The sequence below is a fragment of the Cololabis saira genome, chromosome 21, assembly GCF_033807715.1.
Source record: "Cololabis saira isolate AMF1-May2022 chromosome 21, fColSai1.1, whole genome shotgun sequence".
Classification (NCBI taxonomy): domain Eukaryota; kingdom Metazoa; phylum Chordata; class Actinopteri; order Beloniformes; family Belonidae; genus Cololabis; species Cololabis saira.
This window is the reverse complement of record NC_084607.1, coordinates 28,562,304-28,589,572: the sequence shown is the minus strand read 5'-3', so window position 1 is coordinate 28,589,572 and position 27,269 is coordinate 28,562,304. Positions and strand designations below refer to the sequence as shown.

Here is a 27,269-nt window from a genome sequence, read left to right as displayed (position 1 = left end):
GACACTGGACACCAGCAGTAGTATAAGCATAGACACCCAGTTACATTTAGCTTTTTCCATTAATTCCTTTTGTACAATTAATAGAGTACAACAAAGCCAGTAAATGACTTTGTTGATCAAAGACAAATGTAGTTGTATTTCAAAAGGGACACTGATGCAGCAGACCACTCAGCATTTCTGGATCATTCTGCGCTTGCTGCTCTAACTGAACCTTTCAGCATCAATGCTCTGTACAAGTGCTTAGAATTTGGATCAGCAAAATAGTTTTTCTTTTACTTTTTGTTTTTTGTAAAGTTGTGTTGAAATATTTATTGGTTCATTACATTCCTTAAAAACACAAGCTCAGAAAACTTTTTTGGGACTTGTTACATTTTAAATTGAAGAGACTTATATATTTAAAAAGCAAAGTCTTTGCAATTGCAAACACCCCAGAAACGTCTCCAGAGTGTTTGTACACATCTAAAATGTGACTGAAGGAGGTATTGGTGTTTTCATTTTGGAAGCCTTTATTCACGTTTGTCAGCCAGTGGATGTAATTGCTTTTAATCCACAACACATGCATTATTACCTGTTTCCTTGCTGCAGAGCCAAGTAAAGCATAATCACCAGACAGTACTGTGTAGCTCTGGGTTCTTGATAGTCACACATTAGAATAGGCCATTCTGACAAATGGCGACACAGAGATGGGAGGACGCTTTGCAGAAGAGTCTCCACCTCTTCACAATCTGGGGATGATATAACAGGAAATATAACAGGAGGAAAACAAGCATTATTATCAATGCTTGAGAGTGGGAGAGGAGAAACCTACAAAGAGATGGATCAGATGAAATACAATGCAGGAGAAGCGGCTGCAAGGCCTATATACAAAGGACTATTACTCACCAATTTTTCGTATTATTACCAAAGCCAAACCAAAGCTAAGATTTACACAAACCCTGATAAGGAAAAATGAGTTAACGTGCTGATTTCACACTTTTCCAATAATTTATTTTGCATCTGAACATTGAACCAGTATCTGTCACAGAGAGGACCTCGCTGTCATGGATGCTTAAAATCAATCTCCATAACTAACAGCAGCCATAATGTGCAATAATATCAAGGCTATAAACTTTCTTTTTTTATAATATCCCTAAAGTCCAAGGAGAAATATTAAAACTACATAAAATAATGGGGACAGTAAGGAAGAATACGTGAGTAGGAAGTGAAAGTGCATATCTATCTGTGCATATAAAGAGTGTCAGGAGAAAAAGATGTGATATACAGCACTATGAGATGATGGAGCTTCTAAAACTCTAATCTGGCACCAACACCGAGAAAGATGAGACAACAGGAACACAACATGGTATGAAAGAAAGCTGTGCAGTGCAATGCAGCCTCTTGCAGGTCTACGAAAAGAGACGAGGGATGATAAGAAAGAGAATCAAGCGTATTATTGGATTCAGATATTTATATTTTGTAGAATTTTAAAATGAAAAAATAAGGAACAACTCTTAAACATTCTGTACGAGTTGAGCCTCAGTGTCTCAGACCTTAATTGGATAGCTAGGTCTCAGTTGTAATCAGTAAAAGTCAGGCTACACAAATTTTGAAATTTACAAATACTCTGGCAACTCAAACCTGGGGTATCAGGTGTCATGGATTCCTCTAGCAATTATTGAAATAATCCAAGCCCACAGAGTAAGAGAAGGTTCAAAAAATAATAAAATGTTTTGACAGAATTGCAACATTGGTAACTTAGAAAATAAAATTTACAGCAAAAGGTTTTTTGGTAGCCTAATATACACACAATACAGGTGATTATTGAGATATAGTACCTTCCATAGTAGGTGAAAGTAAGAAATTAAAGACTACTCTAAGCTTTTCTACAGGAACTTTTCCTTTCATCTCCAAAAATGTGTATATATTGATTAAATTGACTAAAATATGTCCTCTTCATTTGATATCTTCTTGAAATTGAGGCCATTATTTGCTTACTTTTCACAGTAGGACATACTCTGTCTAAGGGTTTCAAAACCTTGGCAAGACACTGGGGATTTAGGATGAGGGTCAGTGATGCATAACTACACAAAAGATGTAAAGCTTCACAGGAGTCTGGTTGTGGCGAGCAAGACAAACAAGATAAAGAAGGGGATGAGATTTCAAGAAAACAAAAAGGAGAGATGAATATAAATTAATGGCATAGGGAGAGAGGGGAGCAGCTTGTACAAAAGTACAAACCCGTGGCAACTGGTCTGGAGGGGCCATTGGATAAAATGTTAGAGAAAAATAGTATGATTTAGAAACTAAAAAAAAAATAAAGGGAATGGCTGTAGTTACTCATGCAGTCATCACCCCAAGGGAAAAAGTGAGAGTTGAAAACTGAGGGAAAGAGAAGAACAAGAGGTCTGCACCGATTCTCAAAGGAAGGACTTAAGAGTGAAAGGATTAAAGTTAAGGAGTGACAGATGAAGAACATGAAAGAGAACAACAGATGGGACAGAAAAAAAGCACACTGTAGTGGTATTTTCCCTTCCGCCTAAATTTGATCAAAAGAAATAAAATAATCTGAATAGGAGAATAAACCCTCTTTCAATTCTAAAGGTTTTATATACTGCAGCACCAAAAAAATCAACTGGTCCTTGGAAAACCAATCATCACATTACAAAACTATATGTGACATATTTACATCCTGTCATTATTTGTTTAGCAGAAACGTACCGGTAATCAAAATGCAGACATGGTGTGTGAAAAACTCCACAGGAATTAAAATAATAAGCAGCTGCCAGTAGTTGTTAATCAAATGCACGCAATTAATTGATCATAGCTCAGTCACTGCAACACTTTGCTTCACTCAACCTGATTGAAATACTATGGCGAGACCCAAAGTGAGCTGTGCGTAAAGAAATACCATCCATAAATTGAAGGAACTCTGTAAACCAGAGTGAGCCAAAATTCATCATCAGCAAAGAGGGAAACTAATATCCATGTACAAGGTGATTCCTGAAAAACTTGAAAGACATGAATTTTGAAAGTATATGACCACCCTCCTAATCTCCATCAAAACCAAAGGTCCAAACACATGCATGCACTACTGCAGAGCATAACCTGTGCAGACAGACTAGCTGAAAGTCAGGGATCAGCTGAATTTTACTTACACTCTGCTTGAGTGACGACGCATGAAACCTCCTGAACTAAACGCGAAAAAGGTGAAACCTGTCCAGCAGAGATATACCGAAAAATGCATTAGTCTTAAGTTCCTCATGTTGCCCTCAACTGTTGCCACTAAGGAAACACCACAACAATCTTAATACTTGTTTTATTTCTTGCAGCAGCCTTTGTTTAGTTGTTTTTCTTTTTTTTTTTCAGTTGTAGCCTTCTCAATTGCAGACTTTCTTTTTTGAGCTGCACTGGGGTTTGGTGTGTTCTCCGCCACTAAGTTCATTTCCTTGTCCAAACCCACCTAAAACTAACGGCAGCTTGGCATCTACCTGACTGCACACCACTACCAAAAGAGACAAGCAGAAAGTCTATTTGATTGGCAGAGATGGTGACAAATCTTTTCTCCTTTCAAGTAAAATAATTTGACATGATTTTCTTTACTGTACCAGCCACTAGAGATGACATTTTTTTTGTACCAATCTCAGAAATTAATTATTAATATTCTGATAATAAATAAACAAACATTATTTTAACCAATAAAATCAAAATTATTCTTGAAATAACAACCCACTTATCGCAGTGAGAAGTTGATCAACAATGCAGTGATAAAGAGATATGAATAACAATATCCTACGTGTGTGAAAAAATGATAAAAATGAACATTCAATGAAAGATGAAGGAAAACAAGCGGTAGGGAATGAAAAAGCAACATCACAGTGATAAAAGAGGAGAGAAGTGTGACAAGAAGAAATAGAGAAACCATGAGTGTCGGGCCTGCCAGACTCATTATTCACACTGACAAAAACACATAAGCACTCACACACACTACAGACACACGCACACAAATCAGCATTCACTCATAAAATTCTTACACCTCATTACTTCAAAGAAATATTTTACTCCGTGTCACAATGTGTCCCTCAGGAACCACTGCAGTTTCCACTGACATGTTTTTGGGCTTCATTTTAGGCTATGTGACAGCTATGTGGAGAGAGACGAACGACAGCTGAGTTTTAATCATTCAAACACGACCACTAATGTGTACCGACTTGCTTTTTATACAATTTACTTTGGTCTAACGCAGTAAAAAGGCAATGCTATTAAACACATAATCGTTGCATGTGTTGTAGCAATTTAAAGTGACATTTAATAAAAAAAAACAAACAGCAATTCCTTCCATAGGTGTAAAATTAAAAGTCATTTTACACACCCAACATATTTCCTCGTCCTCTGTATATCAGCTAACTACTTTTCAGACACTGCGGAATTTAGCAGCATCAGCTTGTTTATTGTTTTTGTCCACCAATCTGGCCTCGAGAGACCTTTTTTTTAATTGGCACATCAATGGCTTGATCAGTGACAGTCATGCATGGGTATTTATAGATAATTGTGTATTTTCATAACTCAACTGCTAACACTTTAACACCACTTCTTTGAAGCAAACAGGAACAACAAAGATTGAATGGTGCTACGTCTTTACATGTTATGTAAGTGCACATGTGAACTTTGCGTACCCCGGTTGCCAAAAGGAGGGTCTGACTCGGAAAGCAGACACATACTGAGCTTCTGCAGAAAACCGCAGCACGAAGCATTCAGACCTGGGTTCCTGAAATAATTGGTAAGGGGGAGAAATTGACAAATGATACATTTGAAAAATGTATGCATGTAGAATAGAGCAGGGAAAAGACTGAGAATAGTTAAGGCAAAAAACAGAAAACACACTGCACATAATCCATGGACGGTACAGAGAAGAATGAACAGTGAGAGGATGTGCTTTGTTTGAGTCATTCCTTTCAAATATGAAACACCGACACAGTGTGGTTTAGTTTCATTACAGCTAGGGGCAGGGGGCCTAAAGCTTACCCATTCAACCACAGAAAGCATAAACACGCGCACTCTGTCTCATAGAAATACACACAATTTTCTATGTGCCTATATACACATGACAAAAAAAGCGTGCAGACTTTGACGCTGCAGATCCATCATTCTGTGAAAGACGCACTGCTGAGAAGACTAGCTTATTGGGAGGAAATTAGAGTGACAGAAAAATGCCAGATGCCTCAGTCACTCTCTGTGTCATTGTTTTTTCAACGAGAATAGAAGTAAGAGGCCAATTTTCTGGCTTAACATGCAGTGTTAAACAGTGAACATCTAGAGTGCAGCATTTTGTTTCACTTCTGTGCATGCTTGTGTGTTTGTGTGGTCTGTTGAAAGTACCTGCTTCCTGCACAAAGGAGGCTTTTGTGGTTTAAAGCCAGTCTGAAGAAACCAGAGGAAGCTTAGAGGGGAAAAGAGGTGAGGAGCCGGCAATTAGGACATCAAGACATGAGCAAAAGGGCAAGAGCAAAAAAACATTTCCTTTTCAAGCAATTTCTTTGTGCCAGAGTATCAATTCCTGGTACATATACTTATCATGTCATAGTCACAAAAATAGATCATCATAATGTCATAGTGACCTACAGCTTTGACTATTAGATTATTAAGTTGAGCCCTATAAGGCAAGACTCCTGCTACAGCTGAAAGCAGCATAAAACCATGACAGACCATCATAATTAAAAAGGCTATATCAAAGGAGAAGCACATCAAAAAACAACCCTAGTGTTATCAAAGGTTCAATAACTTATTTGAAAGAGGATTCCGAAAAGTTGACAAGACATTTGATTAAGCAACAGAGATGAAGGCTAAGTTATCATCAGTATACGAGATTTCAGCCAGATAATTAAGGGCAATTTGAATATTAAAATCATTCAGATTTTCGTTATTGTAGATTTGAAGCAGAAAGAAATCTATTCTAAAAGTAATGTAAAGGAGAAGTGTGAAACATCCATTATTTTGTCACAGTAAAGGTAGCAGGGCCGCAGCTCTACATTAATCTCAACCAGGGGAAGAAAAAGCGTTTTGTAGTGTGTATGTAGAGTAAAGTCTTTGCTGTTCACTGCTTTGGTGAGTGACAGCACCCTAATTATGTAGAAGTTTTAATTCCACAAGGTTAGTGACTCACTGCCTTTTTTAGTGCGCATGGAACCACAGAAATCCTGCAGAAACCCTGCTCTGGTCTGATAACTGCTTGCAGCATAAATATAAAGCTGTGGTTTCTTTCTATTGCCACCTCTGTGGCTTTTCCAGATGCCCACGGCAACAACTTTCTTGTAACAATTGAAATTGTGTCCAATGCTAGTTTTGGTCTGATTGTGTTGTTTTCCCCCTCTGCAAACATTTAGCCCCAGTCTCTGTTGATGCTGCTTCTTTCCTCTTTTTTTTAAACTGCAAAAAAACCCAGATTTTTACTTCTAGACAAAATACCTAAACACAGCAGCAAAACAATTTAGTGGCTCAGAGAATAACACAATCTATTATGTGATGATGAATTCACATTATGTTAAGTGTTTAATTAAGCTGGAGGGTGAAGCCACTTCTATTTCTGGTTTTTCAGTCAGACATTTAAATAATTCAAAGAACATCCAAGCAATTCATGCTTATCTGGCCAGCTGGCATGTTGAGGAATATGTGTGAGCCAAGGTCTGTGAGGGCTTTAGTTTCACAGCGGTATGTGATACTGCTACATGTTGCCATGAGGTGCACAACCGACATATGTTAAAGCTAATAATAATAATAATAATAATAATAAGTGTGACTACTTCACAATTATGCGATTTCAGCTACTTTTATCATAAATTCAACTGATCTAATGATGAAGCTTAACTATGTGCCAAAATAATGAACTCATTCTGTCAGTGTGAAGCTTAAATCAGTAAAAATCAAGAATGATCAATAAACAGCAAAGTAGGGCTGGCATCTGAATGTAGGGACTCGACTAAATAAACATCCTAAAAACATCTTAAAAACATTAAATTGCCCAGAACCTAATAAAACAAGCCTGAGTTTTAATACATTTCACAGTGAGTGTACACATACATATAGTGTGTGTGACAGTAAATAATGCTGCATGTAGAGTTTAACGTTGCTGCTTATAAATGATGTTACATGATGCACTTCTATTAGCAGTATATTGTATTATGTGACTGAAGTTTGTCTGAATTTGCCTGCTCATGCATCACTCAACTGGTAAATAAATATTTATATTCGAGGGACCGTCAACAGAGCTTGTTTTGAGGCACTCCCTTAACAAAAAGTGTATATTTATCTCCTGCTGAGGAGTCAAAGCTGACCAGTTTCCCACACACAGCCTGCCAACTAATTTTAAAAAAAGGCGTGTGTGTGTGAATGTTTGATCAAAATGGAACACTGATGTTTGTTTTTGTGGTTACACAGTGTGAGACAGCTCACCTAGTTTATTTGCAAATGCAGGCATGAGGGAGGGAAGAAGGGTAAACTGGGAGGAAAGGATGGAGTAGAAGGGCTGCAGTATCATGGCACTGGGCTCACATTCACACATCCTCTACAGACATAGAAAATCAAGAGCAAAAACACAAACTGTTAACAATTTTGACATGAGAGATTTTTATCCTGAAGACAACTGACAACGTACATCATAAAACAATTAATAGCACTGAAGCAAAGAACAATTGCCACTCAGTCAATATGTACCTAAACTTAATAAAAGTGGCTGTGTTATGTGTTTATTATCAACAACTGAATAATTCCTCAAGTGTTTTAGTTCTAACTGTTACAGAGAGACAATTGAGGATGATTAATCGAATCATCAGCCTGGCATTTGTTTTACTGTGTTCAGCCCTCACCTGAACAGCGGGTATCCAGACAGAGTCGCAGCAGCGCAGCAAACATTGACACAGAGATTCCACAGAGTGTTGAGCATCGTTGTGTTTATGTGGAGCAGTAAATGGGTTCTCCATCAGGACGGGCTCTGACGCACACTCCTCAGCCAACCTTGAACAACATTTTTCAAAAACAGACACATAACATTTTAAAATTAGAAGCAGAGACGAATAGACATGAAATACTACAAGGAACTTCATAAACTTCTTTCATTTGCAGTTTAAACCATAAATTGGAAATATTAAATCCAGGTTTTTTTTTTGCATAAAATAGCATATGAATTCAAAACTTTGACTAATTTTTTCTATTTAAGATGGTAAAAAAAAAAAAAAAAAAAAAAAAAAACATATCTTAGCCCAAAAAGTCTTTATGGTCTAATTCAAATTCTTGTCCATGTCCTGACCTGCAGGTGGCCTCAAAGCAGACCAGGGCCTGTAGAAAATATTTTTTTGACCCGAAGGTCTGGCTGTTTGTATCTGATCTCCTCAAAGTTCCCTGAAATACAAAAGCAGAGCATGAGGAGGGAGGAGGCAGGAGGTAGCAGAAGATAGGAATGCAGCCTGGAGAGAAAACGTTGAGCAAGAAAAAAGTAAATCCAATCTTTAAATGACATAAGATAATTAAGCTTTATCATTTAATTAATCTTAGGTGAAATGCCACATCTTTACTGAGAGTCTGAGATCTTAGGATACCATCCTTCTTCTTCTTCAAAAACAGGAGTCTATTAAAGTCCAGAGGTTGTACTGACAAAAACTAAGGCTGTACCTAAAAACAGGACAGGAAGGGTGTTGGAAAGAGGCTGGGGTTGGGAAGGTTGATTAAGTTAAAAGTTAAATTAAAAAAATATTTTAATCCATCCATGAATCTGTTATGCTTCGCTAAAAAGAAATCAAAAAGGGCATTACAAACAGAAAATGTCCACACACATTCACATTTGCAGCAAGATGCGACATCTATTAGTAAGGATGTTTTCAGTAAAAATGTTTGGAAATGTCAGATTCTTTTCAGATATTCACAATGATTGTGTTGTAGAAGCAAGAATAGGTTAAAAAGACCAATATAAGTGCAAACCATTTGGCATTTACCATTCTGAAGGTTTGTTCATATATCAACTCTATTTATGGCATATTTTACAATAGAAATATTGTAAAGGAAAATGAATAAAAAAAATGTTACCCATTGAGAAAATATTTTATTGATATGTTTTCACTTATATGTCAGTAAAATAGAAGAATGCTTTCTAAAGCTTAACTACAGGTCAGATTTATGTTCTGTAAATTGGTGAAAATATGCAGAGCATATCATTGAGCACATAAGACTGTGAGCACAAAAGCCAACAGATATCTGTAGGCTATTGCAACAAAAATAAATGATCATCAATCAAGTAGTTAAGTAAAACGATATATTTGATTGCAATAGTGAAAACCTTCAGCCTAAAGTCAGCCATATGATAAATCAACAGAAATCAACAGAACCAAACACCAACATGAACAAATTAATGATCATTTCAACCTATACAACTTCCCCTGTATCCTTCCTCACAACCACAAGAGGTCCACATTGCATCCCTTTGGGCCAGGTCTTTCACTGGCCACGCCCACCTCACCTGCTCCCAGGTCAGCACACCTGCATCTGCATCGCTGATTAGGACCCGCTTCTGTTTGTCCACCAATCCACCGCAAGCTTTGTTTGCCTTGGATTTAGCCTCAGAGTAAATCTACACTAATGAGTTGGATTTGTGGCATCATGAGAGAGCTTAAGGTTCTCATAATACCACAATTTCTTTCTCTTATTTTTTTGTGTGACAAAAGTGGTTCACTTATGGAGGAGGTAAATTACCATGGTAAAGTGTGAGATGGGAGATCGGCTCATGGAGAAGCACTGCATCTCATCTATTATTTCAGAGACTTAGAAAAAAATAAAACCAGAAAAACTTACATGTTAGTACAAGGATTGAGATGGACTCTTCTCTCTTTTCACGAGGTACATGAGAGATATTCTCAGCAGTCTATAGCAGTCTCTGCAATCTATATTGCATCTTGTAACTTAACATATGTGGATAAGACACAGTGTTATTAACTTACAGAGTATCTCAAAGGACCAGGGAAGGGCAAACGAAGTTCAGAAAATCTAGAGCTGATAGCCTTTACCAGTCCCTTTACCTCCTCATATTGGACCGGTCGAGACTGATGGTTGAGTCTGGAGAATTAAGAGAAATGCAAACAGCATGGTAGTAGCAGGTGACAAACAATAAGCAAATTGACAATTACCTATATTCCAAATCATTCCCTCGTGCCTTTGCGCTCACAATTTTGAGTGAAGATGTACTGTATGTTTCCAATGACAAGTATTTAATCCTGCAATACACTACAATGGTGCACTCAAATCAGCAAAAGAATTAAGTGTGTAATGCTGGACACCTTAATTTCTCAAGTGTCGCCTTATAACACAATTCCCTCTTCTGAGATACAGAAAAGCTAAATTAGCTTTTTATTATTCAAACCTGATGGGTGCTGTGCCTATACTGGGCGCAATCACGGGTTATAAATATTTGATAAAGCTACAGCTGTTGTACCACATGTAAGATTCTAACTAGCTTTGAGGATACTCAAAGGGATTCAGCTACAGTGGGTTACTATCTGAATCGAATGGGATTTAGAAAATGAAAAAGGAAAGAAAAAAAAATCTAAATTTTAGCCCCTTCTGGCATTTTCTCATATCCCGATTACATTCATTACTGGTGCGTCTATCTTTGATTCCCATGGGCTTTCCTCTTTCAGGCTGAAAACTTCTGATTGACATTTTAGGAGATTCAGTATGTTTGCAGTATGTATTGTGTTAATATGGAGGACCACATGTGTCATGTACATGGTAATAAGCCATTGTTATCATAAGTTTGTAATTGGGAAATTAAAATATATATAGATAAATTGGTTTGCTAATTAATTAATAAATAAATACATAAATAAATGGTTTGATTTCTAAAGTTGAAAAATGTTTTGGTTCTATATTATGCATGTAGGGTGGACCAAAGTGGCGCATTGATTTGTTTTAAACTGTACACAGTAAAAATACCTTTAAAGAGCATGTTGTTTCCCAAATAACAACCTGCAAACATCATGATACATCATGAACAGTAGTTAAGGAGTTATAGGACACTGTACTCCTCATATACTGTACCTTTGGTACAATGTCAAGGCAAGGCACGTTTATTTGTATAGCACATTTCAGTTAGACTTAAGGTGGAGTTACGGTTCAGTACTGACATTGGCCGGGTTTCCCAGATCCAACCTCTCTTAAGGATTTAAGAGAGGTTCAAAGAAGGTTTGAACTAAGAGAGAACCCTAAGATACGGGTGTTTCCCAGATGACTTCTTAACACCGTCCTTTAGTTTCGCTCTTTCAGAAGCTCTTTGGAGCAGCTGTCCGGTTCTGAAACCAAATCAATCGATGCCAGGCAAATCGATCACCGATCACTATCAGCGCATTTTCACACGCAGCACTGCTGCCTAACGCACTAATTCCCTGCTGCATGTGCGTTATAATGAAAAATTAAGATGATAAATATAATTCAATGACCCTTTTTCATCCAAACGGTGCGTTACTCCGTTATTTCTGGCTACAGTGAGGCTTTTTTTCCCCACACGCAGAAACCGGGAGGAAACGTGGTGGGCGTGTGTGTGCGTTCAAAAACATGAGGCAAGAGAAGGCGAGTTTCGCAAATCGCAACGTGGAATTACAGTAATCCCTGGTTTTTCGCAGGGGTTATGTTCCAAAAAGAACCCGTGATAAGTGAAATTGTTTTTACAGTTATAGAGGGCTTCTAATTGCGGAGATCATCCCCGCCACGTATTCCACTGCTCTTCTGAGCTGCTGCATCCCGACTCGCGCTGCAGCGTCTTTTTATCCTAAACCTCGCGGTGCAGGTGGGTTTTTTCAAGAGAAGAAAATAGTTATGGGTCGTTGTCTTCGCTCTTTTTTCTTCTGGGCAAAAAGATTCTTTAATATAAACCGACACCATTGATTATATTTGAGACTGTAATGAACGATTCATCAAAGGATCCCGTTCTTTCAGCTGCTGCTTCCCTGTCATCACATAGGTGCTGACGCACGAATGCGTTCATATAAACAGTTCTGCTTCGCGCACGGTGACGCGGTTGATTTGCAGCGAGAACATGCTGTATAGCAGCCAAATTATCAAATAAATGATATTCATTATGATCGTTTTATTTGTGTGTAATGCATAAAGCATATACAGGAACACACTTGTTATTCCTTATTTTTCTTTTTTTTCCCCCTTTGCTGTCACCAATAAATGCTAAACAATATAAATCTAAAGTATAAAATAAATCAAAATTTGTGCGGGGTGCATTGTTTTAATATCTCATTACTTGGTGTGATATTGATTTGCCTGACGCGGCTGGATCTGTGAGTCTTTGTTCACTAAGATGGTTGTAAAGACTGGGTCAGCAGCATCTTTCATTTCCTTCTTAATGAAAGAGATACTTAAGCTAAGAGCAACTCTGGGAAACGCGATTTTCTTTCACAGGCTCCTTAAGAAGGTTTGAAAGAAGTCTTTCGCTGTTAAGAACTACTTAACTGATCTGGGAAACCCGGCCATTAACATTGTTTAAATGAAAATTCAAAATGGCTTAAGTAATTCAGTCAGAGTTTTTAAGCTTTATTTAAAGGAACTGAGGGTTTCAGCGTTCCTGCAGTGTTCTGGAAGTTTGTTCCAGATCTGTGGAGCATAAAAGCTGAATGCTGCTGATTCTGATTCTGGGGACACAGAGGAGACCTGGACAAGGAAACCTGAGAGGTCTGGATGGTTGATATGGCAACAAGTCCCTGATCTATTTTGGTCCTAAACCATTATATAAAATAACAGGAGTATTTCTGATCCTACTAAGACATTAGGCTTTTGATCATGAAGATGTTCTTCAAGTGACAGAAGGATGTGTCTCTGAAGGTTCATAAATAAATTAAATACATTTTCCCTTTATTTTTTTTCTCTGCATTTAACCCATCTCTAGTCAAACTATGAACAGTGGGCTGCCATTTGCATGGCGCACGGGGAGCAGTAAGAGTTAAGGGCCTTGCTCAGGGGCCCAAACTGGTTTACCTCAGTTGCAATTCAGGGGCTTGAACCTGGGTCCTCCAGATCCCAGCCCCCGCTCTGCAACCACCAGGCTACCACCCCCCAGGTCTGACTCCATGACTACATCCAGATTCCGGGCCTCATCAGTGGTTTGTAGCTGTAATAACTGAAGCTGTGTGCTGACTTTTGAACACTCTTCATCTGGTGAATATACCCAAAGTGACAGCAAAAAGCAGCTCCTGATCAATCAAAATTAAATGCTTTCTTTGCTCTACAGCCTTGATAAGACTCCAAAATGACAAACAAATAAGGTTCGGTCAACCATGTTTAGGTATTTAAAGTGAAATAATTTCAATTTTCTTCACTTACATTCAAAATGACCCTGATTCCCCATTAAGGTCAGCAGGGCTTTGCAAATCGGAGCTTATCTGCAGATTTAGTGGGATTTTCGCAGCATTTTTTCCCCGACGGAGAGGGCTGAAACGGATATTTGCTATTCCGGGGCCTTTCCATGATCCCATCCCTCTCAAACGTTTCAGAATCTAGGAAAGTAGCTGAACAACTCTCCCAGACAATATGTAGCTCATTTTCATGTCCGCAGATGTGTTTGTGGGTACCTGAACAAAGCGGTAGCGGCACTGACAGCCTCTATGGCGACCAACCAACAGGAGGAGGCGACTCCAGCCATCACTGCCTCTGAAACCGCCACAAAGCCTGAGCCACTGGGGAACAGAGGTAGGCTGGGGGGCTGTCTGTCCACACAAATACACACAAACACCAACAGTGGTGCCATTGTTCAAATGGTTGGCAAATAAGTGATTATACAAATAATTATAGACACACATACAGTACATGCATGATTTCATACATGCAAAATGACACAGAATAGCAGACAACAATTATAAATCCTGCTTGAATCCCTGTAGTCAGTAAAATATTGAATGCCTCAAAACAAGTCAGTTTTAAGTAAAAGGAAAAGTGGGAAATGTTTCAGGAATTTTTGTTGATGTTGATGTTTAAGTTTGATTTCAATAAAAGCCCATTACAAAGATGTAAGTATGTTCTTTAACTTAATTTAATGTCTCCAACTCTTTCCTGTACCAACACTGGCACAATTCTTCTACCTCAGTTACCTACACGTTGGCAAGCACACATAGAAAAATCACAAACACAGACACGCACACAAAATATTTCCTCTTTTTAAGGGCAAGTACACCAGACAATAAATAAATATCACTGACCTCTTGGCATTAAAAATAATACCACAGTGTGTTACCACAATGCAGCACTAAAACAGCTGTAGACTGGATCAATGTTGCCACAACAGTAGATGAATAGAACAACCTAAATAACACATGCATGCACATAAACATGAAAACACACACACACTACTCGATTTTAACGGTGCCCCTCTCTTTGCTACCTTTACCATTTGTGTGTCAACTGATCTTCAACCCCCCCTCCAAGTTTATTTATCTAGCCTTCTTTAATAATTTATACAGCAATACTGGCATTTAGCTTGAGGGATTAACAAAGTATTAGTTCAGTTTACAGACACGCAAGGGATTGTCTAACCACCACTATTATCTGAATCCCAATCATAAACCCTAAAACCGGGTCTAAACCCTAATATTGTCAGTCCCATTAGCTCATGTTCTGTCAGCTTTTACTCTCCCTTATATAATTAAAAAACATGCGCACGCACACACACATATACACAATTCTAGCTTGTTCAGCTCCTCAGGTGCTGTGGTCCAGCTACCTTCTTTAATGTTTAACTCAGCATAAAGGACACATTTCCTTCTCAGTATATGCAATTTCTTATCCCTTGTATCACTGCCATGTTACACGTGGGCGTTCCATTAAAATTATGTCAGCCTTGCGGAAATACAATGATATTTTACGGGCCTGTGATGCATTTTCATCTCAGGGACAACAGACAGTTAATTCAAATGTATTAAACTCCCCAGTGCATCATATTTAACACATTTAACGGGAGGTCGCTTTTTATTTAATTTTTTTGTTTGTGCAGCTGAACCTCAGTCTGAGTGCAACAGCAACAGTCTCAAATTCATTTAGAGCATTATCTGATTATTTTCTAGAAAGCATTGTCTAGTTCTCGTATTTTTGTGCCCAAAAATACAGTAACTTTGGAATCTCATCCCATTTATCTCTGGCAACAACTTTACAGCCATCTGTCTATGTCAACACCCAGAAAAAGGCTAAACAAAAGCAAGTTTTGGACAGTGTCATTAAATGACTCAATTTCCATGCCTTCAGGGACTGTCTGAGATAAAAGCTCCAGGAGTTCCTTTGTGTTGTCTTAACTAAGCAAATAGGAAGAGCCATCCACTGGAAAATCACTGCACTGTTAAATAATGTGTTTTTTTTATCTGCAGCTTCAACTAATTTAAATTTCCAACCTTTTCAACTTCTCACTTCTAAAAACATAGAACACTTCTTATGGTCATGGAGAAGGTATTAGTCTGTTTCAGAAGTGTCAAAATGAATGGTCTGCATCAAGTGGACAAAACAACTAAGAAATTGTGGAATATTACCAATAAAATTGTGTTAACACTGTTAAAATGAGGTTAATAACTGTCTGATGCATTATGAAAGCCTGTAGGAATAGTGGTGAGTCCTCATCGATGTGGAGGACTGGTCTCTGTAGAAGAGGATTATGCTTGTGCTGTCAGATGAATACAGATTTGCCCTGCTGTAGAGTGATAGGGGCATCAGGGTAAGAGTAGTAGTGGATGAAGGGATGCAGCCACCATGTCTAATGCTAACTTTGCAAGCGTGCAGGTGCAGTGTTTTGATCTGCGTTTGCTTCGGTTGATTTGGTGAGGTCAGGTGACGATGTGAATATATGGAAAGATCAGGTTTTTTCATTAAAAGTTTTTTTTTTTTCCACTGTCACAGTCACATAAGATGACCATGTCAGGATTCATTAGGCTAAAATTGTGAAAAAGTGATTCAGGGAGCATGAATGCGAATTCATGTTTTGACAGTGCATAAACTTGTCAAAACAATTTCACAAAAGACAGCAGTGTGACTTATTTTGTCCAAGTATAATTGGCTCTTGTGTTAACTAACTAAAATCTAATGAAGCTTATAATAAAACCCCAAAACTAAAACATCTATCAATTTGTATAACTGCCAAGTTTTATAAAGTGACACATATTTCAAGTGAGACCTAATAGCTCAACCATATACATATACAGTATATATTTTTTCCACTTTCATATTTTACTTTTTATGTAAATGGAATTTCTGTTTTTATATTTTGTACGTTTTTATTTACTTCACTGTACAGTGAATGTTTACCTGAATGCAGTGAATACCCGATGACAGGATGTTTCTAGATTGAGTGTTTTGTGACACCTCACTTTAAATGTTTAACAAGTTACAAACTATTTTATGTTCCTTATCCAAATGTGACGTATGATTTTAAAGATCTCTAATGTACATGTTTGCCATTTCCTCCCCTGTTGTTGCTCCTTTGTTGCTTTGAAGGAGACACAAAGGCCAAAGCACACCTTTGATTTTTCATAATAGGTACTTTATTTACAGATTCATATTATTTTTAGAAAACTGAATCATTTTCTCAATAATGCTTATTATATAGCATATTTTGGAAAATTTGGTATCTACAGCTGGCATGGCAGGTGGTTTGAAATACTACCTTGGTCTCTCAGAAGGCACCATATTAACCATATTTTAAAATGTACATTCTGCAGCTGAGTCTATCCTCTTATGACTGTTCTCTGCTGCACATGTATAGAATCAGTGGAGCAGTCACAAACATTTTTGTTAGTGAGGAAAACTGCTACTTTCAGTTCTTTAGCACATGGACACCTTAACCTAGAAAAAAATAAATGAAAAAGGTAAGATTCCCACCTTTCCAGTATTTGAGTGAGGAGCAGAAAACCATGTTTTGGTACTTCCGAATTGGTCAGCTGCAAACCCTCCTTTATACTGCGCAGCAAGGACTCAATACCTGCAACACACCACAAATACACACTGTTTAAATAAATATTTGACTCAAATTTGCACATGAGCAGGCGGTCAGATCAACCAACACTTGTCTAATCATGCTCAAGTGTTGTGATGTCTAATACCTTATACACTACAAACAAAACAACATCTTGAATTAAAATAGTGAGGGGCTCATGATGTAATAAAACAATACACAAATGCTAATACCCTCTCCCCTCTATTGCAAGTTAAAGAGCTGCAGTGATACATGTTTCCAATGTGCTGCTATATAGGACCTGCTGCAATGAGGGGTGGTTACAGCAGATATCCTGCGTACTGGCAGACTGATTCTGCACTGCAAGTGTTTTTCAAACTATTTCTTGAAGTGCTGCAGGGACAATGGAGCCTGAAATGCATAATCCATTGTCATAGTGCACTTCAAAGCCATAGAATCACACACACACAAGCTGTGTTTCCATCCAAAAGCAAAATTAATTTGAAGCATTTTTTCTAAATATCACAAAAAAGAAAAGTGTTTCCTTTCAAAAACCTTTTGAAAAAAAATCAAACTTTTTGTCACTTTGCTTTTAAATAAACTCTTGTATTAAACATGTTAATGAATACTGACCTGCTTGCTAGGAAAATATGAAACATATTCATAATTCAAACCTAATTTCCTAATAATTTGGATTTTTTTTATATGCAGCAAAACAAATAAGAACCAATAACAAATGACGTGTCCTTGCTAAACAATTTCACTGTATTTAGAAAATATTTAGCACCTTCATCCATTTACCACCCAAGGATACCAAATTGTTATAGTTCTCCAAGAGGAATCTATATCCATTTGTGCTCAATAAAATACTTAATTTGCTTGAATTTCAGTGGGTGTCAGAGCAGTGCACTTAAATGAATTTCAATTTGAATTTAATTTGGGTTTCATTGAAAATTAAAACGTTATGACCCACATTCAAACAAATGTTCTGCATATATTCTGTCTTGGGGTGTGAATGACATGCACACATCACTTTTAATGGCTTTAATTCTCCACTTGCACAGAGGTTCATTTTTCTTTCCTCCTTTTGAGTGTAATAACTTATTTATTTCAGGAATATCAAGGAGACACTAGTGTTTATGGCCAAAACCGTTTAAGGGACTAAAAAAGCACAATTTGCTCTTCTAGCCTTAATCATATTTTTTAAATTTTATTTTGTTTGGAATCTCCATGCATAGTGGAAATGTCAGTTTTTATGTTAAAGGGGACCTATTATGGCATCTAATACCTATTTTAAACAGGCCTTGTTTTTGCTAAATAAATGAGAAATTCAGCCTCTAAATCATGTCTTTATCTTTTGTCTTTTTCTTTATCTATCCATTCTCTAACCTCATTATCTATGCAGGATTCTGAGTGGGCGGGGAGGCTATGATAATGAGGATGGATGGATCATCCGGACGGCTGTACAGACACTGCAGAATTTGGTTGCTTTCCTCCTTCTCTGAGTTGGCAGGCTGAGGGGAGACCACTTTATATATGTTAAAGCAAGAAAAAACGTGTTTTTCATAATAGGTCCCCTTTAAATTCAAAAAATGCAATACTCTCAAAAGTCAGTGAGTAATAATTTTAAATAACTGTGATTTCAGTGTTGACCAAAATAACTGAAAAATGCCTTTTTCATAATCAGGCATCCCTAGTGGCTGGTGTCTGATTCTCTTTTTCATGATTCTTTATACAGTAGATCGAGAGGTGATCGGGCATTTTCAGTAATTCAAACTTATTTATTGTCCTTGGATTTTAATTCACTTTGACAAATAACGGTTTTATTTGCATTGGAAATGTCATCAGCTAAATAAAAGTTCAAAATTTAGAACTTGGGTTCGCAAAACTGAAATACTCATAGTACTCAAGTACTATCACGCATCAAGTAACTGTTATTTCTATTTCTCTGTAGTGTAGCTATAACAGCATATAGGAACTGTCACATTTGAGGGCTTATTCAAATTTCTTGGCACTATATCAAAAAGTTCACAGTTGTTGATTGTCCAAAAACTATTATTAGATTTCTTAATTTCCACAAAATTAAGTCAAAGATTTATGCGGCAGACATACACAGATGTAAAGGTAAAATGTTTTGGAACTGAATGCCGCCATCTTGCACTGATGACATCATTTGCAACCTGAGTTTGCACAGGTCTAACAATTTTAAGATACTTTAGCTTCATCTTTTTTGGAGAATTTGGTAACCTGTGGTCCATTTAGATATAAAGACAGTGCTTTTACCATAGATGGAGTGACACTGGGAGAAGAAGAGTTGGTCTTCAGTTAGCAACAATAAACAACTGTAGATAGACAACAGCAGCATCTCATTACTACTGGAGGCCAGTTGGTCAAACAGAAACCCTATGAGAGATGGAGAAACAAAAGAGAAACTTTGAAGGTAAACAAATAAAATCAGGCTGAAAAGATAAAGCTGGAAACAATGTTGCTAAGCAATAATGCTTTTCTGTATCTTCACTATAACTATTTACGAACAGGTTAATGCTTTTATGTATAATTAGTACAAAGTGGAGCGAAACTATAGCAATATTAACCTATGAAAAGTATGAAATTCATTCATGTTCTGAAATTCTTAGTGGAAACACAAGATAGCACCATTATAGTGACATAAAACTAACATCAACAACAACATAATTAAAAAAGAAAAAAATAACAGACAAAAAAGAAAAAGTCTAAATAAATACACACAGACAGCAAACAGGAAAGATTGTTGCATATACAAAAGCAGAGAACATTAATTGGAGAACACAAATCGAAGAGGTAACACCTTGGATAGCTAGCATTATCCCAGCAAAGTGTCATACTGTCAGTGTGTGTGTGTGTGTGTGTGTGTGTGTGTGTGTGTGTGTGTGTGTGTGTGTGTGTGTGTGTGTGTGTGTGTGTGTGTTACCAGGTACGTCAGCCTTGATGAAGAAAACACTGTACTGACTGGGGGAGTGAACCAGAATGGCAGCAATACACTTCACGCTGGTCACCTTCAATGTTTCATCACCACTCAGCAGCAACTGAAAGACATTTTTGATGGGATTTTTAGGAAACTTCCAATCAATTCAAAACACTTTGCACTTAAATACTTCAGCACAACTTAGCTGCCAAAGACAGTTTTCTCAAAGTCGTGCTCTCACGTTTAGGAGGTGAACTGCATTGCTGCTTTACTACTTGTAAAGGAGCCTTGAATATAACTCACAAATAGCACCACCAGAAGCCTCCCATTTTAAACTATTTTTAAAATAAAGTCTACGACACAGACAAATGAGTTGGTGAGAGATAAAAGACAGGTGATGATTTGGACTGCATAATGTCACTTTAACACTCACACCTTGAAACATACGGTAACTAAAAAAAAAATGTACTGGTGTTCCTGACACTGTCCTTTTACTTTGGATCTGTAAACTATGCCATTTTCATCTTCAGTAGAGACTTTAATGTAATTTTCCTACAAAATGACTAAGCTCTGCTGAATTAAAAAAAATATACTAAAAAATAAAGAAACATAATATGAACATTGGATGCAGAAGTTATACTCAACCTTAGCCTTTTTGTGCAATTATATTTGGTTCCATTAGCAACTACTAAAAAACAAAATATATAATGGAAAATCAAAGAAATATATCTTTGATACCTGAAGTTGCAAACTCAGCCGCTGTCTAATTATATCTGGTTACATTACATTGCCTTTGGATATGGTGTCCTAACAAAAATCACCAATCAAGGTGCATGCTGACTGGTGCCAGAGAATTGGAAATGAACATATATACTATATGTGGAATATACGTGGAAGACCCAGGACACGCTGGAGAGACTATGTCTCTCGGCTGGCCTGGGAACGCCTCGGACTCCCCTAGGAGGAGCTGGAGGAAGAGCTGGAGGAAGTGTCTGGGGTGAAGGAAGTCTGGGCATCCCTGCTGAGGCTTCTGCCCCCGCGACCCGGGAACGGATAAGCGGCGGAAAATGGATGGATGGATGGATGGGCATATATACTATATGACTATTTACTGCTACTTACGTGTAGTTTTTATTTCAATTGTTTTGCACTGAGCACAGGAGAAGTTTTACAGTTTTGTTGTACATTGTATAATGACAATAAAATGCATTCAATTCAATACTCTAAGATATGCACTAAGCATGCACATATGGACTGATGGATTCCCTAGAACTGTGCCATCTATAAATTATAGACCAGTGTCTGCTAAACTCAGCCACAAAGCACCAGTTTAAAAACATAACTGGCTCAAGTAGATTCCAACTTTCCTGATGAAATGCTACTGTACATCATTCAAATATTCCAACAAAATGGTGCTGTTGGATACACCCACTCCTGATAACTAGTGGGCGTATGGTCATTCAGAAAATAACTTAATTATTTCAAAGTCCTCTAAGAAACACACATTTGTCCAATCAGTTTTACTTCCGTCTCCACAAAGCTCAACATGGCACCAGCTGAATGCCAAACATGAGGCTTTAAAACAGCAGTTCATAAATCCATGGGTGATGTCACTGAGGGCCTGTTATTTACAGCCAATGATCTGGCGACAGCTAGTGCTAGTTAAAATACACAATTCATTTAGCTGGATTTATCATGTTTTGGGAAAGACTTTGTCTACTTCACATGATCATTTAGTTAAGAGTGTAATTTCACAGCAACACACTGCACACTGGTATCTAAACAAACTTACTAACGTCATGGGCTGAGCTGTATTGTGAGTTATCACTGAGAAAATCCAACAAAATGTAATCTACACATTGATTTCCCAGACATGAAACACAAATATTTGTCTAGGATAACACTCCCCCACTGAATCCCTATTCAAAGGCCCATTTATCCAGGACGAGAGCTTTTTGTTTTGATTATGATCAGTACCCGAGCGCAGGTCTTGGGAGTGGGAGCAGGATGTTTAGACAGAGACCTTTTTCAGCAAGAGAGGCAGAGGACAGTGCTCAGTGGGCTGTTGCTCTTGGTTTTGAGTCGGGATCTGGCTGTTGTTGGTGAGGATGTCCTGGGTCTCATCGCACATTATCTGAGCGCCTTGGCTGCTCATCAGAACTGACACTGCCTCGCTCAGCTGCACCAGCTGCCACAGCAGGCCTAACAGATGAAAGACACGTTGTAAAAACAGACATGGCATGCTTCAAATTTCTTAAAATAAGCAAATATACACATTCCAATAAGCTATTGCATCATTGAGATTCTTTGCAAAGCATCAAAGTTTCAAACCCATTAATGTTGCTTTAATTTTACAACTACTACAACCATATTTTATTTTTTTATTTCATATTTGTTTTCATATTTATATCTAATGTTAGAACAAAAATTATAGTTTTTTTATTTGATGTGAAGATGTTGTTTACCACTGTGCTGCGTCATCCCCACTTTTCACTGCAAGTATTTGGGAACTGACCGTTTTTAAGCCAAATGCTCTTAAAACTTTGTATTTTAAAGGATTTACACCCATGAACAGTTCACAACTCAACACTAGACTACAGGAAAGACAGTTCTGAATCCTGACTCTCTATTAAATATCCACATACCTGTATTGTCATACTGTTTCTAATATTCTCCACCTAATATTTGTTTTGCCTTTCTCTTTTTTTTGTCTGCACCTGTAAAAATTCAAAGATGTGACAATATGACAATGAATATTTTAAAAAAGGGCTTCTACGATAAGTAAATCCAATCATTCAGTTTTATTGTATACAGCATCCTCGCTGTGAGATAAATAGATGGAATCCTATTTACATTCCTGTCATCTGGGAATGTTAATAGATAACAGAAAAAAACAAGACATAATTAGGAAATAACTTTTTAACATCAGGTGAAATGTATTTTATTTTCCTTAGAAATGTCTTTTTTACTGTCTGTTTTACTTTCACTGAAGAAAATGAATGATAATTCGTTTATTTCCCCTCTGGGATTGATAAAGTATGTTTTTACTTGATTTTGAATGACCCTGTTCCCTCCTTTTTACTTTTGTCATCATCAGGACTGCAGCAAACCAGGTTGAAGCTCCGCGCCAGGAGGCTACAGCGCTCACTGAGTTGGCCTGTGCCGGGACCCCCCCCATATATGCTAGTATGATGTTGTTTAATTGTTTGACTATGTTGCTTTTCCCGTGCTGACGTTTTGTTTGAAGTCGTGTGACGTGTCTTCATTCTGTGTCTTTACACGGTATGAAGATGTCCCCCCCCCCCGCCTCTTTTCTCAGCTGATGATAAGGGCAGCGCCTACCATGGCTGCAGCCCCAGGTCTACCCATGTCATATGTTTTTCCACATCATACTATATACATACACATACTACTATAACATTTTGGAGTGACATTCTTTTCCATGCATAACACAAATAAAAACATTTCTCTTCGTTTCTCACTAAAGTACACTCTTTACAGTACTTTGCACTTGGTTGTATTTTTTTGTACTTGTAGAAACTAAGCACAGCCAGTTAAAGTTGAACATAACAAATTCAAAGCTTTAGATGTTGTAGAGTTAGTCCAATCAGCATTAAATATAATTCAATGGGACTTTTAATTTGCAGATTTAATAAGCAAGTTTTCATTAGGACATCTAATAAAGGAGTAAATAATATATGTTTCCATTGGGATAAGAATGTATCTGTTGAATGGATCTGTTTATTAATTAATTTCCCTTCGGGGATAAATAAAGTATTTTAGAATTAAAATTAGAATTAAATTTACATGTATCAACCTTCTGTTTTATACACACACACACACACGCACGCACGCACGCACGCACGCACGCACGCACGCGCACGCACGCACGCACGCACGCACGCGCACGCACGCACGCACGCACGCACGCACGCACACATACACATATAGATTTTTCTCACCAGCACAGTTTCTGATCAGCTTTTCTGCACTGCCATTGGCCAAGGTCTGCAGCAAACGGATACACAATCTGTCCCTGGTGGTTGCGGGCAGGGACTGGGCTACAGTGTCCCCAGCTGTTCCCAACAGCTGGAGCCACACATACATTACTGACGTTTTCAGGGCTTCAGCTGGGTAAAGCAAGAATGAGCAAAGGTGGTCCAGGAGAGGCACTGTTGAACAAAGAGGAGGGGGGGACATAAGTGAGACAGAAACACTGTATCGACAACAGATCAATGTACCGTACATATTACTGCAACATTGAGTAAAATAAATAAAATCTTGTCATCTCATTCAAACTACATTAAATCAGGTAAATTATCAACAGGCAAAACCTGTCTCCATAAGAAGGTGAAAAGCGATAATAAATGAGTAAGATTTCTTTTCTTTTTTTTGTCTGCATATATATTAATGGTTCAGACCAAGTTTGGTAAAAACCTAAAGCATATATGCATTTTAACATATAATCAATTTAATATATAACATATAATGTTGTTTTTTTTTTAATTAGGGGGTGAGTAAGATTTCAAAAAGAGCCAATGAGAAGAACCAATGACCATAATAATGTGAGACAAATGTAACTTGAAAATGGCCAGAGGACAGGACCGGGGGTATAAAAAACCGGCCATAACTGGGGGACGCATATGGAACCCTATATTTTTTAATATTATAACAGAGAGTGAAAGCTACTTTATTATCTTTTTTTGAACCAGGTATGATATGTAGTAAGGGGATATACGTTTTTGCTTGTTGGGTCAAAGCTGCAAACACAGAACATGTCAGGAAAAGGGAACTGCTGTGATATTTAATCTAATGTACTTTGTAATTTCCATGGTGTGAAAAGTGAGCCAATAATGTAAATGAAAGAGCTTAGGCTTCATTACGGCAGAGTATGAATATTAATGTCTTTTCAGCCATTAATTACCTTTACTCTAGAAGTTGTGCCAAGTAACTGAACATTTCTCAGATAGTGGCATATTGACCATTACTTTGTATTGGGTAAATAGCATGCTGTCTGGCAGTTAACACAGCAGCCATCTGCTTTGGTTCTGGTGCCAATGGCGATCTGCAGACTTCAGTTCAGAGATTAGTGATAGTGCTGACAAAGCAAGAGGCCAGGGACTGTATTCTCCCTTATAACACTTACTGCAGGCACTAAATAACAAGTCTAAACGGATTTTAATGATTACTTCTTGCAGAGGAGTTTCTAAACAACAGCTTTTTTCACTGAGTTGTATTTGGCTTCAACTTTAAGCACTAAGAAGGGTAACTGAGGTTAGACATGGCTGACAAAGAGATACAATTAGATGTGATCAAGGAATAAGAGCAAACCACTGAGAAAGAAAAGGATGGTTAACGTTCAACTTAAGACTTGACAGGAAATCGTGCAGCTAAGATTAAATGGGAAATTAGCCAAAAAGATGACAAATTGTTAATGATTACTGGGTAGCCAACTAATAAAAATGGTATAGATAGATAAATAGAGAGGGAAAGAGAGAGAGAGAGAGAGAGAGAGAGAGAGAGAGAGAGAGAGAGAGAGAGAGAGAGAGAGAGAGAGAGAGAGAGAGAGAGAGAGAGAGAGAGAGAGAGAGAGAGAGAGGGTGGAAGAGGGTAAAACTAATTATAGGCAGAATTCATACACTCTTTCCCAGGTTGAATTTAAGGTCTTTTCTCAAATTTTATTAGCATCTCACTTGAGCTGTACCAAACAACATATATATGGATTCATTCACAGAAAAATTATTATTTTACTTTTTGATAACATTAAAAAAGATGCTATTATGTTGAAAAAAAAAAGATTTCCAAAAGTATAAGAGTAAGAGATTAAAACAAAATACATAATCTTTTATGTTTTGAAACATGTCACTTGTAATTAGACTTCACTTCCCATCAACTAAAAATGTAGTCATACTAAGCTTATGTATTTTTATCTCTGTAAAATGCAATTATCCATACTAAAAATAAATATTGGACATGATCTGAAGTATGTGTAAAACAAAACATCTGATAGTAAGGTTTCATTTTTACTTAAGGAGGGTAAACAAATTTGATCAGACTCGGTCCGTCAGGACCAGTTTTATAGCCGATTGGTCCGACCTGGTTGCGTTAAAATGCCATATAAATGCAATACATTAACATTATCATAATCCACAGAAAACTTTGCCAAACCTCATCAATACAACAACACTGACAATCAATTAAAGCGGTGCAGTTTGCTTATTTTCTCTTCATTTACTTGATGGAAACTGATGGCTGATAATGTGGAATCACAATACAATACCCGCATTACTAAAACTTGCAGGTTCATGAATTTGATCCTACTCTCATCCATGCTTTCATTTGTGTTTGTCATTTTTGGCAAACTATCATTAAAATGGGAACCTTGAAGCATGCTGGAATATTCATATCCCACTGTTGTGAAATAGTAACAAAATCAAGTATTTCTAAGCACTTCATTCAAAATTCAAAGACTTTTTTAACCTTGAAAACACAAAATAACAATTCAAGCATTTTTAGGGATTTCAGGTACAGATATGAACTCTGATTTGTATTCTTCTCAAAACACTGCAGAGAGCAAAACTACAAAAAAAACAGAAAGCTACTTCCACATAGGCAGTCCGCCACAAAAGTATAATTCAGATTTACAAGAAGATATAATATTAGATATAATAACAATAATAATAATTATTATTATTATTATACAACCTCAAATAAGCAAAACCACATGGTATATAACACAAACAACACAAGCTACTTATATTAAAGATAGTGTACTATCATATGTTGTTATAGTAGTATAGATAGTATTTTTATTAAGTCCTTTTGAGTAAAACCTTGAAAGATTATATGCTTTTTTTTGCCATTTTACTGCCGAAAGACTTAAATAATAGAAGAAGAAAAGATTGAGGATGACCGAGAACATATGACAGATGCAAAGAGGGAGAAGCATGACACATAACCACGAAAACAAAAATGAATAATCCAGGTGCCATGAAGTAAAAATCCTGTCCAGCAGTTGTTCGAACTAATCACTCAACCAGCTCCTCTGCAGATACATGGTAGGTCGTTAGTGAAAACACTTGTTCTAAATGTACAGGATGATCCAGAAACATGGCAGAGTTTTTACTTTATGGCACCTGGATTATCCACCTCTGCACCAGAAGTAGTAGGAAGAGTAACAGAAGAACAGCTTTGGGAGAAAGACAATCTACAAATAGTGGCAGACAGGATGTTGCCGCATGCAGTATCTGTATCAGTTTGGAGCACATTTTTCATCCTAAAACCTAAAACAGAAACAAACCTCAAATCAAAAAGACAAAAAATTTTCACACAAACCTTAAAACCATCATAGTAATTCATAACTGGTATCTTAAAGAAGTC

The 27,269-nt window shown here is 37.3% G+C and overlaps 1 protein-coding gene across 1 annotated transcript in view; it reads right to left on the bottom strand.

Moving 5' to 3' along the window:
- LOC133421566 (meiosis inhibitor protein 1) overlaps window positions 1-27,269 on the bottom strand; it is a 70,004-nt gene that overhangs the window by 33,850 nt on the left and 8,885 nt on the right. Inside the window, 13 exon segments of the mRNA XM_061711219.1 lie at window positions 569-725; window positions 4,653-4,744; window positions 5,356-5,416; window positions 7,426-7,537; window positions 7,839-7,986; window positions 8,279-8,370; window positions 9,960-10,074; window positions 13,590-13,724; window positions 16,873-16,972; window positions 19,229-19,348; window positions 19,896-20,010; window positions 21,913-22,091; window positions 23,852-24,061. Coding sequence (XP_061567203.1) covers window positions 569-725; window positions 4,653-4,744; window positions 5,356-5,416; window positions 7,426-7,537; window positions 7,839-7,986; window positions 8,279-8,370; window positions 9,960-10,074; window positions 13,590-13,724; window positions 16,873-16,972; window positions 19,229-19,348; window positions 19,896-20,010; window positions 21,913-22,091; window positions 23,852-24,061 — 1,636 coding nt within the window.